This window comes from Dermacentor variabilis, chromosome 3 (genome assembly GCF_050947875.1).
Source record: "Dermacentor variabilis isolate Ectoservices chromosome 3, ASM5094787v1, whole genome shotgun sequence".
Lineage (NCBI taxonomy): Eukaryota > Metazoa > Arthropoda > Arachnida > Ixodida > Ixodidae > Dermacentor > Dermacentor variabilis.
Genome location: NC_134570.1, coordinates 152562092 through 152575510, shown reverse-complemented (window position 1 = coordinate 152575510; position 13419 = coordinate 152562092). Strand labels below are relative to the sequence as shown.

At 46.9% G+C, this 13419-nt stretch overlaps 1 protein-coding gene across 1 annotated transcript in view; it reads left to right on the top strand.

The window, feature by feature from the left end:
• The window catches only part of LOC142574812 (ovochymase-like), a 68354-nt gene that overhangs the window by 22934 nt on the left and 32001 nt on the right, over positions 1-13419 (top strand). Inside the window, exon 7 of the mRNA XM_075683821.1 lies at positions 1662-1876. Within this exon, the coding sequence (XP_075539936.1) occupies positions 1662-1876 (215 nt within the window). The remainder of the gene's footprint in view (positions 1-1661; positions 1877-13419) is intronic.

Here is a 13419-nt window from a genome sequence, read left to right as displayed (position 1 = left end):
CGCCATCTTATTGCATAATTGCATTGAATAACAAGGAAAAAGAAACGTATGCCTTAAAAAAAAATAGGAATGCTACCTATACCTGTGTCGCACTGTGACGGCGAATCCAAGGAAGAGTTGCCCCACAACTTCGATCGTTTCTTGGCAAGCAGTTCACTTTCAACTCAGGTGCAGCTACACGCGCGTCGTCCCTGTGTGCACGCACCATTGACGGTGACGGTGGTAAGCACCGTCACCGAGCGGCTAAGAAAAAATGGTTCTTCGCTGCTCAGGTGGCGACATGCATATTAGGGACATTTGCGCACCACAAGTGAGATGGTTTAGGAAATAACACAGCCGCACTTCTGGCACAATTACGTCATCACTGCGACAGCAGTTAAGTGCTCAATACTGGGTTTGATATGTCCGTGTGGAGCGTCCATCTGTCCACCGATTTTGTTACACTGACAGAGACCGTCCTCTTCATTGGCGACATACGACGATGATTGTCTTTGTCTCGAGTCCAACTAGCCAATCCCAGCTTGGACATTGCCTCAGCGTGAAGAAGAATAAAAATTTTCTAGGACCGCCTCTAAGGGTATGTGAACTTATACCAGTAAATCAATGTGCATCTGGGAGTAGAAAGCACTAGCGACTAAGCTATCGCGCTACTTTTTTTCTCTATTAGAGGGAGATAACCTTCATCAAAACAAAGCATTACAGAAATTTATTTGATTGAAGATACATTTAAAGGGCAGGCAAGCAAGTTCGAGCGTCCAATGAAGACATCCAGACCAGCTGTGCTTCTTGTGCTGTGTACACATAACGAGTGCTTCTAAACACGCGCCTTTTTAAAAGAATTCGAAATGAACCAGCTAGCCATTTTATTGCTCTGTTGTGCGTAAGGAGCCTATTCCCGAAGATATTGACCGCATGCGTCTCGAAGATTCAGCATCAATTGCAAGATCTTTCTTCCTCATTTGCCATCGCGAAAGAGGGCTTTCAACTCCGAGTTCCTGCACGCGTAACCCAGTGGTCGCCCATATAGAGCTAACGCAACGACAGTGTTAGGTATTAGGGCAAGGATATGCGCTCGACACACGATGTGATGGCAGTGGCGGTGTGGTTACATGCAATTCTTCGTTGTTATGCTCGTGAAAACAGCGTTGGCCGCACAAAGGAGGTGTGAATTGCAATGAGCAACCGTCCAACACGGCACATACTTACAAGAGAGCAGCCGCTGAAGATAAGGCAGTCGGTAAAAACAAGATCGAAAATATCGCTTACGTCAATGCCAGAAGGAGTTTAACAGCGAAGAGCCACGTAGTTTGCACAGTAGTTCCTACGGTCGAAGAGATCGCTGAGGCTCAGGTTAGAGCGCAGATGATACAACTGACGATGACAAAGACGGGCCGCCACATCTTGCGCGAGCTCGGCTATTTCCCACCGAACACCCAGGATCCACCGGAGTTTGCGCAAGTTCCCCGCGAGCTCCGCGACCTGATCACTATCGCACCCATTCCGGGAAACGTACATCCAGAACACAATCCAGGCAGGCGCCTAGCGCGGGCGACCGCATTCCTCAAACGCATAGACAAGAAAGTGGACAACGTCGCTTTCTGGATGCCGCCGCCTACCGATACAACCGAGCCTTCGCCGCAGTAGTGGTCTCATCCTCGCAGTGGACCCTAAACGCCACCACGGTACTCACACGCGACCCCGAAGTGGTGGAGCAAGTGGCCATAGCTCTGGCAATGCTCGACGACAAGAGAAAGATAATATTCATCGACTCGAGACCGGCCATTAAAGCCTTCGAGAGAGGAGTCATCTCCGACCAGGCGTTACGCGTCCTCCGCGGCGTTGGTTCGAGCACCCTCAAGCACCACGTCGTCATCTGGTTTCCCGCCCACCTGGGTCGGATTCCGGGCGCCCCGCCCAACCTCAACGAGACAGCCCACGACGTTGCGCGCGTGCTTACCGACCGCACCATCACCCCCGGGCAAGCGCGTCTCGACGAGTTGGAGTCAAACAGGGACGTCCCAGTAACGTACAACGAAATCGCTAAACACTTTTACTTAGGACGACGACTCTTTCCGCCCCCGCACCTCAAACTAAACAGGCCGCAGACGCTAACGCTACGCTTGTTAGAGACACCTACCCCAACCCCGCCACGTTACGCATCATCTATCCGGACGTCTACTCCGACTATGCGTGCCCCTCGTGCGGGGACACGGCGACACTCGCACAAGTGCTCTGGGAGTGTACAAACGCTCCGGGAGACTCTACCGCGGACAAGTGGGAGAAGAGCCTGCGAAGCCCACTGCTACAAGACCAGCAATTGGCTGTCCAGCAGGCTCACGCAGCGGCCGCCAGGTACTCCCTGTCGGTCCCTGCGTGGGACACGCCCACTGGGCGCTGACGTGCGCCCTGCAGGAACATTAATAAAGCATGTCCAATCCAATCCAATTCCTAGGATTCACAGGTGCCCAGTGCCCTATACAGTATTGCTGCAAATGTACAAAGAAAATGAAGTCGCTGAAATCTAGTAGGTCGATCTGTGTCATTTCGCGCATGTACCTAACAGCTAGTACCATTTCGTTCGTGCACCTAGTATCTGTGTCTGAAAAGCGTCACACAAACTTGAGGAAGAGGTCGAGGAAGTTGGCAACTAAGTACAGGGAAACTAAGTAAAGTGGCAACTAAGTAAAGTGTAAACAGACGGCGAGGAGCCATCAGAAAGGAACATAGAAACAGAGACAGCGAATTGAATGCAAACAAAACAATGGAATGGAAACAAAAAAGACCATGGAGATTTACAACGATGTGAAGAAAGAAATTAGTAGGTAAAATCTGTACAATAGCACAAACGGAAGTGCCTTGCTATTTAAGGTTCAAGCTATTTGCCTAAGGACAAAACATACCGGAGCAAATATTCGGAACAAAATGAGACGTGCATGCTGCGGCAAAAATCCTGAGACCACGCGGCACATGCTATTGGAATCAGAAGGGATTCACTAAGTGAGACCCGCAGGTAACGCACACCTTCCAGAAGCGCTTGTATTTAGATTAGACGGAAGTATCAACCGGTCATTAGTCGACATAAGCAAGATACGTCTATAGTATTGGGGGGAAAAATGCAGGGAAGCAATTGATACGAACGGTTCTGTTACAGACATAGGTAGCGATACATCGTAGATATAGAAGTTTTGAGGTGAGTGAGTGAGTGAAGGTACTTTGTTGTGAATGCCTGCAGAACGGTTAGCCTGCCCCTGTTAGCGAGGCGTCACCGTGACGCGACCATGACGTCTTCGCGGCGTGTGGCGCCTCTACTTCGGCTGCGGCCGCACTACTCACTTTGGTCGACCGCGCCTGCCCCTCTTTTGGGGTGGCAGCCTCCCTCCGGTTTCGCTAGGTCGTTGCCTTTCGAGGGCCGCCGAGATCTGCTCGACGGCCTGGGCTTGGACATTTCGATCATAGCACCTCGTTGCGGCCTCGAGCCGCGGCGGGATCGTTGTTATCGTTGCAGCTTCGTGCGGATTCTTAGCACAGCCCCAAAGGATGTGAGCCGCAGTGGTTCTTTCCTTTTCGCACACACAACACAGGTCACTTAAACACTTGGACACACCTGCCTCATCATCACCAGGGTGAATAACGACCCCGTTTGAAGTTGTCGATATAGAACCCCTTCCTTACGGGTCAAGCCCGGATGAGGTGGCGGCATAGTCCTTCGCACTAGTCTGTACCATTTCACAATTTCATTGTAGGAAGTCATTTGGTCCTTGGTTTCCCACAACCACGACGGGCCGACCGCAGTATCAGCGGCACGGTTGGTTAGTCCTCGCGCCGCCGCGTTCGCCGTCTCGTTGTGGTTTGCGTTGCCGCGATCGGACACCTCACTGCCCAAATTATGGTGATGTATACAAAGATTCTAAAATGGAAAAAATATACAGTGTATCGATTATGGTGATGTATACAAAGATTCTAAAATGGGAAAACTATACAGTGTATCGATTAAACAAAGAAGGTTAGGTGACCAATTGTGACTGCACCATTTCAAAGGGCATGTCCATAAATCATCACCATCATCATTGCCTCAACATCAGTCTTAGTAAATGTTTTCTTTTGAGTGTATATTTGCTGGTTCCAAACGGAAACATCAGAACTAGTAGTCGTGCCCTAAAAGAATTAACACAGCGACTGCCCTTCTCACATTCGGCGAAAACATCGATTTACACAAAATGTGATTTTAAAAACTGGTGCAAAAATACTTTAAGTTTGAAGTTCATCTCAATTAGGACGCTGGAGTCACGTCAGGCAGGTAGGCGTTTGCGCGCTGGCTTACTGAAGGATGGAAAACAAAAAAAATGAGGCTGTTTTACACAAGTCAACCAAACATAAACATGATGCGCTAAGATTATCTCAATGAAACACTTGGTATGCCGCAAACCACCCCAAAATTGTATAAGCCTTTGGCAAAACAAGTGCGCATAAAAAGTTTCCTAAACATTTGCATTTCAACTAAATAAATAGACTACTTAGACATGAAGAGTCATAGAGTGCTAAAGTCTTTCCGTGTACGTAGCTCGAATTCCATAGAATGCACTACTATGTTATACAGAAAGGAAGTTGCGAACATCGCAAAGAAGGAAAGGTAAGAGCTCATCTATTGCACTCTATTCTTTCTGTATTATCACATAATTATAACTATCCTTCAAATATTATAATAAATGTGCATTTTTATTTCTTACATGAAACTATATATTTTATATGATGCCACCGGTGCCCCTAAAAAACCACCCAATAACCTCTACGTTCTCGTCCAGTTCCCCATAAAGGTTCAAAGTACTTGAGTGAGAAAGGAGCAGGCAACCAAAAGAGGAAAGAAATGCTGGACTGCAATGAGGGCCAATTAAGCTTTCGCAGTAAAGTAGTTAATAATATTCGGGGTTTTACGTGCCAAAACCACTTTCTGATTATGAGGCACGCCGTAGTGGAGGACTCCGGAAATTTTGACCACCTGGGGTTCTTTAACGTGCACCTAAATCTAAGCACACGGGTGTTTTCGCATTTCACCCCCATCGAAATGTGGCCGCCGTGGCCGGGATTCGATCCCGCGACCTCGTGCTCAGCAGCCCAACACCATAGCCACTGAGCAACCACGGCGGGTAAAGTAGTTAAGGTCAGGAGGAATCGCTCGAGTGTTCTCTATTTTCTTTCTAATAAATTATACTGAGCGCAGCCTGGCCGCGCTGTTAATAATGCTGTGCTCTAACAACAAAAGAACGCTTGACGATATGGCAAACGCAGCTATTCTAATCGCCTGAAACACGCTCATTATGCGTATGCTTAAAGAGTATGCTTGTGCGACCTTGCCGAACCACAGCCCAATTTTCAGTGACGTCATTGGTTTCTAGCCGTTGCATTAAGCTTTTCAGTGACTTGCAATTGAATCCCACACTTTCAAATGTCGCCACCATATTTCTAACCTGTTCAAAATGTTGTCGGCTCGTAATGCGTTCACGTAGTAGAGTTTTTAGCAAATACAGTACTTCATCCACACAAATTAACCTTCGGCGATTCATATCAGCCATAATTTTTCCCCGTGTCTCCAGATTTGTTCTAGATGGCTGTTGCAGTACCCAAGGAGAGCAACTTCTGCACGTTTCGGAAAACGCAATTATAACGTTCTGAAACGCGGCCAAGTATCCGCATCGAAACGCGTACGCTCTCAGCGTGGTAGACTACCAAGGCTCCGAGCTAGCATCGGCAACCGTCAAGGCACGCAACCCGGAAACGGCTGAAGAAGCGGCCATCGCCCTCGCCACCACTACATGCACAGACTCAGTGGTTATATTCACTGACTCTCAGGCCGCCTGCAGAAACTTCTTGAGGGGCCGCATCTCGGCCGATGCACTCAAGATACTAAAACGACGAGGCACTCCGCTCCCGTACACCTCCGTAACGTGGGTACCCGGACACGAGGGACTACAGGGGAACGAAGCGGCCCACGCCGCTGCCCGCGAGCACGTCAGCCGGGCTCCCCTCTCCCCACGCGCTCTCGGACCCGCGACAGAAGAGACGGAGGCCGTACCCACCAACTATTCGGCCATATTGCAACATTACAGGCTCGAGCGTCGAGTGTACCCTCCACCGCACCCTAAACTCGACAGAGAAGAAAGCCTGATCCTCAGACGCCTGCAAAGTAATACGTACACGCACGGAATGATAATGCATCGCCTCTACCCGACGCTCTACGGATACCTCTGCGCACTCTGCAACGTACCCGACACTCTGGCACACTTGATCCTGGAATGCCCGTGGCAGGAAGGCAGCGAAATGCAACTAGAGACGCACGCAAAACGAGCAATAGAATCAAACGACCTATTCGAAACGTGGGAGGCCAAGCTAACCCTCGGGGACCTGGAAGACCAACGACAACTCGTCGCCAGGGCCAAGAGGGCAGTCGAAGCCAGAGGGTTCCTGGACTAAGGAGCCTTCCCACCTTAGGGTGATCCCCGTCCTCGCTCGGGACACTGTTTCGTACAATAAACGTTTCTTTCTCTCTCTCTCTGAAGCACTTGAGCAAGCAGTTTAATACAGATGCCCTATTTACCCTACAAACTCAGAACATTCCCTACACATCTTTCTTGCTAGATCTATCCAATAGAAACAATGTGACTCATTTAGTTCACCGGGGACATCACGGAAGCCTCCTATAATGCAAGCGAAATGGGAGAAAAGGAATGTTCAATAATTATTCCCAATGCTTCTATTTTTAAGCCAGAAAGGTTACAGCTCTCCTCAGATTACGACTAGCATGCCCTGCGTCTCAGCAACTGGGTGTCAGGTACAGTTTTCACAGCACAATCGGAAGCATTGCGGATAATGGTCGTATAATGCTTTCACGCATCGCTGCAAGAAAAATTTTTCTAAGGCCATAATTTATGAACCATTTATAACCTTGCCCGTACTCAAGACATAATGAACCCTTTATCCTTGTTTACCCAATTTGTTCTCAGTGGCAGCTTAGCGCTCACATGACAGCGGACTGAATTCCGCATCGTTCAGGAGACTTGCGACTGGGAGTCCGAAGAAGTGGAATATAGTTTGATCGTGGAGGAGTAAGGGAACATGGGGCTGGGGCTGATATCCAGGACGTTTTTACACACAAGTTTATATTACATATATACAAGAAAATACAAATAAGTACAGAAAGAGTTCATGAAAGCCTCTTAAATTTGTTTTCGTCTGCCGGACCAATTGGAGTAGAATGTCCAGGTATTTGCCCCAATCTCAGTCTCCAATAATGCCTTTACTTACATCCCTGTTGCGGTTGGGACAGCGTATGCAGTGCCGAATAATCGGAAGTTTTATTCATTTCTAATCCGCATAAAATGTGGTCCAGAGCAGAATCGAGGATTACAAGGTTGATAAAACATTTATTAACAGAAATCAAAAAATAGCCGAGTGGCAAAAGTTTTTGCTGCAACCAAGTCGCGCCAGCAGCGGGAACGTTCGGTGCAGGAGTCCTACGGCTGCCGCCGCCCGCCCCGCCCCCCGCACACGCTGACGCTGGTGGCACGTGGTTGAGCTTACCGACCAATAAACTACGCTCCCTTCTACATGCAAGACTTGATGAGCGCCGGCGTCCTACTTTGTGAGACTTTCTTTCGTTATATTATTTTTTTTTCTTTGCCTTCTGCGATCGGTTCGCGGGACCACGCCACCGTTATCGCAGGGATCGGCGACTCGGCATGACAGGCGATTAGATAAGAAAAACAATGCGAAGGAAGAAAATTCATCCCATACGCCGCACCAGGCACGGTTACACATAAGGTTACTTCAAAACCGGGGCTGTCTTTCTATGAGTTGTCCAGTAGTTTTTGCTGGCCTTGCCGTTCACCATTCGTCCCGCATGCTGCCTGGATCTATAATGCTCCCATTTTTGGGCTATTTATGCGCGAAGGAAGTATCGCAATCAGGTGTTCCTGACCTGGTACGGAAAAATATTTGAATTATATCAAAGTTTTTTTTTCAAATATTTCATCTTATTCAGAATGGAATCAACAGCCAGGTCATTGAAAAGAATTATTAGCCGCTGCTGTAGCCTAATTAGGGGATATGGCGTTGTGCTACTTGTGCCCGCCGTGGCTGCCTATCTTTAACGGGGATTACTTGCAGAAACGCTCGTGGAGTTAGATTAAGACGCATGGCACATAAAACAAGGTGGCCAAGACTTCCGGATCCTCCCGCTACAGCATTCCTTATTATCATGTCGATGTTCTGGCACATTAAACCTCAAAATGTATATATGTGTAAATGTAATATTTAGGTGACCATTCTGCGCAAATTTTAACGATTAGAGTTTTAATTGTCATACGTAAAGTGGATTGCCATAGGTTTCATTGCATGGGAACTCGCTAAATGTAATTGCTGTGTTTTTAACTCGGGAAGGAACAGTGATTCGAGGATGTACGCATTATTTTCTCCAGGAATAAGACAATTTCATTGTCGCGCCCTTCCGTAACCTGTGGTGTGTTTGCGAGTATTGCGTTCGGGACGTTACATCCATGAGCGTCCGTTTCTTTTGCATTTCCCCCGTGTAATTTGTCTTTTGAGAACCTTAGAATTGGTGTACTGTAATCGTTTGCGTTTTAATGCATTAGTCTCCTTTGGATAATTCACGGACTTTCCGAGGTATGTCTGCCTATCCATGTGTGTCACAAATCGTGTTACCGCCAACTTGGGACACTGTGTAGCCCATGGTAGAATTCTTACAGCGTCTGGCTACTGTGCTGACGGAAGAGGGTTTGAAACCAACTGCGGGACCAATTTTAGTCAATCAGTATTTGGTAGAGTGTACACACGTGCCACTCTCTGACAAACTTCTTTCACGCCGACATTTGTCACTGCAGATGCAGGACTGGGTAGTTACAGTCTAGCGCCATTTGAAGCTTATCGCGCGAGCGTCTACCAAGAACAGTACAGCGCCACGGCCCAGAATCCTCTTTCGAGCAGACGAAGGTACCAGGCCAGCTTCGTTCACTGTTTTTGCTGTTTCTTAAGCTGTGGTCAATCCCATCCGAGGAAGGCGCTGGTTTTTATTTAATTTTTGCTTGGGGAAACAGGCAGTGATGTGACTACGCGCACCCTATTCTTCGGTATTATCAGAAATTGGACGCTTCGAAGCTGCATCCGTTGTGTGTGACGTCATTGCTGCGGAGGCAAAAAAGATAGGTCACCGCAAATATTCGCCGTGGGGGTGATTGTTTTAGCATAGAACAGCCAACGAGGGAGAGAAGGATGCAAAATCTTGATTTTCACTGTACCGAAGCGGGCCGCTAGACCGGTCGACGCTCGCGAAATAACCTTCAAATCGCGCTAGAGTATACAGTTGTTCGAAGAAACTTTTTGGCGCCGACTTGGAACATTGGGTAGCTGCCACTCGACCTTTGCTGGTCTTCGATGAACCTCTCTGATACCTGCTTAGGTCACTGGGCAAGGTTCTTGCAGTTCCAGAATGTCAAAAAAGGATCCATTATATTTATACGATGCTTCGCAGAATAGAACCCACGCCACACGGGTTCCTCAAGGACAGCTAGACAGAAGGACAGAAGGCTGCGCCACAAATGCGCTCGGTATCTGCCGCTCCTTTTTTTAATGGACGTCCTTACTGCCAACGCTTTAGCGAGCTGCGTCATGAATATCACTGGTTATGTGTCGTTCTTCACTGAAACTCTCGCCAACTTGGGTGCCTGTGTAGGTGCCAGAGGGTTTGCAGAACACGAAGGAACAATTCGCAGCGTTCGCACGCACTAGCGGGCCGCACTTGTCTCGGAGACCACGTGCGGATTTCTCGACAGCGCCACTAGATGGCGCAGCGTGCCCAGGAAGAAGCGCGAACGAGGAGCACGGCTGACGCGTGACTCGTTTCTCAGTGTTCGCATGTACCGGCGCGCCATGTTTGAAGGCCATGGGCAAGATTGACTGCTGTGCCGCTAGGTGGCGCCCAGTGTTCTTATGGAAGTTCAAAATGTCAAGAGCGTCTTTGGTTATCAGTTACAATGAGCGTGAAAAAGAAGACTTGGCTGGGGGTAACATATTTGTGGACTGGAAATAATTGCACAGAGAAGAATCAAGTTTTAGTCGAATGCATAGGTGCTGGTATTAAGGGTTTCGGGAATGATGCCGAAATGATCTTATTAGGTGACATGAATGCGCACATACAGGATCTAGATGACTATACCGACAAGAACGGGAACTCAATGCTAGATCTTTGAGACCAATATAACCTCGTTAACTCGAATACATGACCTAAGTGTGAATGGCAGATCACGTGAGAAGTGGGAAACCGGCATACGACCATTGATCACTGTCTGATGACAGAAGGAATTCATGATAAGTTGAGAGAAATGGTCATTGACGAGGAAGGGTATAACAGCATAGGGAGTGACTAAAAACGTGTCATATTGAAAATGGGATATGTAGTTGGAAAAGAGGGCCAGGAGGGTTAAACGGACAGTCCAAATTTGAACGCTCAAAAAATGACAAATGCAGTCACTAGGGTTGAAGAAGAACTTGGCAAATGGCCAAGTAAAGAGTGGGAATATAATGAACTTCTAAGTGTGATAGTGACATAAATATGGAAAGAGAAACAACATGTTCGTTGGAAAGGAAAAAAAAGAAACCGAAATGCTGGTGGAACAGCGAGATACGAGAAGCGATTGCCAAACGACAGAAAGCATCCCGGAGCACAGGCAGGCAAAAAAGGCGCAGTTGCCGCAGGATGAAACAGCCAGTAAATGGGAAATATACCGGGAGAAAATGTTTAGGGTTCAAATACTGGTGCAAGCAAAGATAAAAGGTGAAAATGAACGTATGTTGTCAGAAATACGTGAGAGAAAGAAGGCCGCACCTAGAATATTTTGGAACCACATAACATTATTAGGCAGCAAGTCAACAAACATACATCAACATATCCTAGACGAACACGGCGACAAACTGGAAAGAGAAGCGGCTTTAAATTACATCCGAAAAATAACAGACGACTTTCCAAGGCAATGACGAAGTTGTATTTGAAGAAAAAAAAACAGCATGAAAGAGAACCAGAAGGAAAAGGAGCTGGTGCTGAAAAATTTCAATTGGAAGAAACCCGAAGAGAAAATTTCTAAGCGCACAGCCACGGGTTCAGACGAGGTTCCCGTTAGGCTGATAAATGAACTAGGACCAAAAAGTAAGAAAGCTCTTGTGAAAGCAGTAGAAAAATCTTTAAAATATAGACAAATACCGGACAGTTGGCGACAAAGTAAAAATAATTTAATTTGTAAAGGTAAGGGGGAGAAAGATAGAATTCACTCGTATAGTCCGTTGACCATTACATCGGCAATATACTGGCTAGCAATGCAGGCAATCAAATTAAAGCTGCAAGCATGGGCAGAGAGCAATGGCATTTTGGGAGAACTTCAGAATGGTTTCAAAATAGCTAGCCGTTTGGATGATTTTTTCTTTCTGAGTGTACTGAAATATCAGGAGTAGAAAGGAGACCGTTATATGTGACCTTTTTAGATAATACAGGAGCCTATGACAACGTTGACCGCAGCATATTGTGGGATATTATGGAAGGGGAAGGCTTAGGCGGCGACTGTCTACATTTTTTTAGAGATATTTACCTAGAAAATCCCGTTTGGGTTGAATGGGAAGAAATGAGGAGCGAGGAGAAAGTTGATATCAGCAAGGGACTGAGGCAGGGGTGCCCTTCTGTTTATGAGGTGCATGGGGAGGATGTGGCACTACAAGGAAATAATATATGGTTTAATGTCTCGTACAAACATGCGGGTATAGTAGTAGAGCAGCAGCTTCCAGGTTTACTTTATGCGGAAGACATTGTGTTCCTAGCTAACAAGCAAAGTGATTTGCAACGTCTGGCTAATAGCTGTGGACAGGAAAGCGAGAATTTAGGTTTGAAAGTTAGCGTTAGAATAACAGGTGTCATGGTATTCAATGAAAACAGCGTAGAGACAGTGGCAATCTAGGGCCAGGAAATACCTCGGGTAAAAGAATATAAATGCCTTGGTATATGGATAAACGAAGGAAATTGATATATGGAAACACAGGAAAAAACAATAAGAATAAAGGGGAAGAGAAATGCAGGCGTAATGAAAAAAGGGAGCGTTATGGGGATTCAATAGGTACGAGGTGATCGGGGGTATGCGGAAAGGTTTAATGCTACCACGACTTACCTTAAAAAGGCGGTCTTTTCCTTTAAATCAGGGTTACAATCGGGACTGGGTGGACAGCAAAGGTCAGTGGGACGCCTCGCATTTGGAGCCTACGGGAAGACTACAAATGAAGCTGTGCAGGGTGATTTGGGCTGGACTAGTTTTGAAGCGAGGGAAGCTCGCAGTGACATTGAGTATGAAAAACGACTGAGGAATATGGAAGAAAGTAAATGGGCTGGGAGAGTGTTGAGGTATCTGCACAGGAAAAACATTCATTCACAGTGGAGGAAAAGAACTAGGAAGCTTACAGCAAGTATGCGGCCTTAGGGTGAGTAACACAGCAACCAAGAACGTCAAGCGGAAAGTCAGAGAGCATGAAATATTCTCTTGGGTGGCGACGATGGAAAAGAAGCCTACCATGAGTAAATACTTCAGAGGAAAAAACTAAATCAGGAAAGAAACAATTCATGATAACTCATAGGAAGTTCACTACTTTTCGAAGCGAGATCAGGATGCCTTAGAACACGCGCCTTTAAAGCGAGATATAAGAAGGAAGAAGCGTGTGCTTGCTGCGATAAAGCTAGGGAAACGATGGAGCATGTTTTATTAGAATGTGAAGATATCTGCCCAGCGGCCTATTTAGGTGCCACTGGACTCCTTGAAGCCCTTGGGTTCAGCGAGAACAGGGGGAAAGCAAACATGTCCGCAGTAGAGATTAGTAAGAGGCGATTGCAAGATTGGTAGAATAAAAGTAGGGAAACGGAAAGAAACAGAGACTTACAAAAGCAAATTTCACAATAGGTGGTCAGAAGATTTGGTGATTGAAATTAATCGTTCGTTTTTTGTTTTTGATTTTTTCTTCTTTAACCAAGGTAGGACATTAGGCAGTATAATAGGGAGAGCTTGATGGCGCCACCCACCACTCCGTTCCAAAGGGGACGCTCATAACTTCCATCCATCCATCGATCCCGAAGCACGAAAGAGGAGTCCCGCTGCAATACACGCCTCATACATTACTCGTTTTGACGGTGGCAACAGGATGTGTCAATGCTATAGGTTGTTCAATGGTAATCGCATTACCGTCGAAAGTAATGTACACAATGCTCGTGTACCATGCAGTGTGTGCACATTAAAGAACCCCAGGTGGTCAAAACTAAGCGAAGTTTCCAACCATGATGTGCTTCGTCAAGTGGTCGTATACACGGCGTTTTCTCTCTTACCC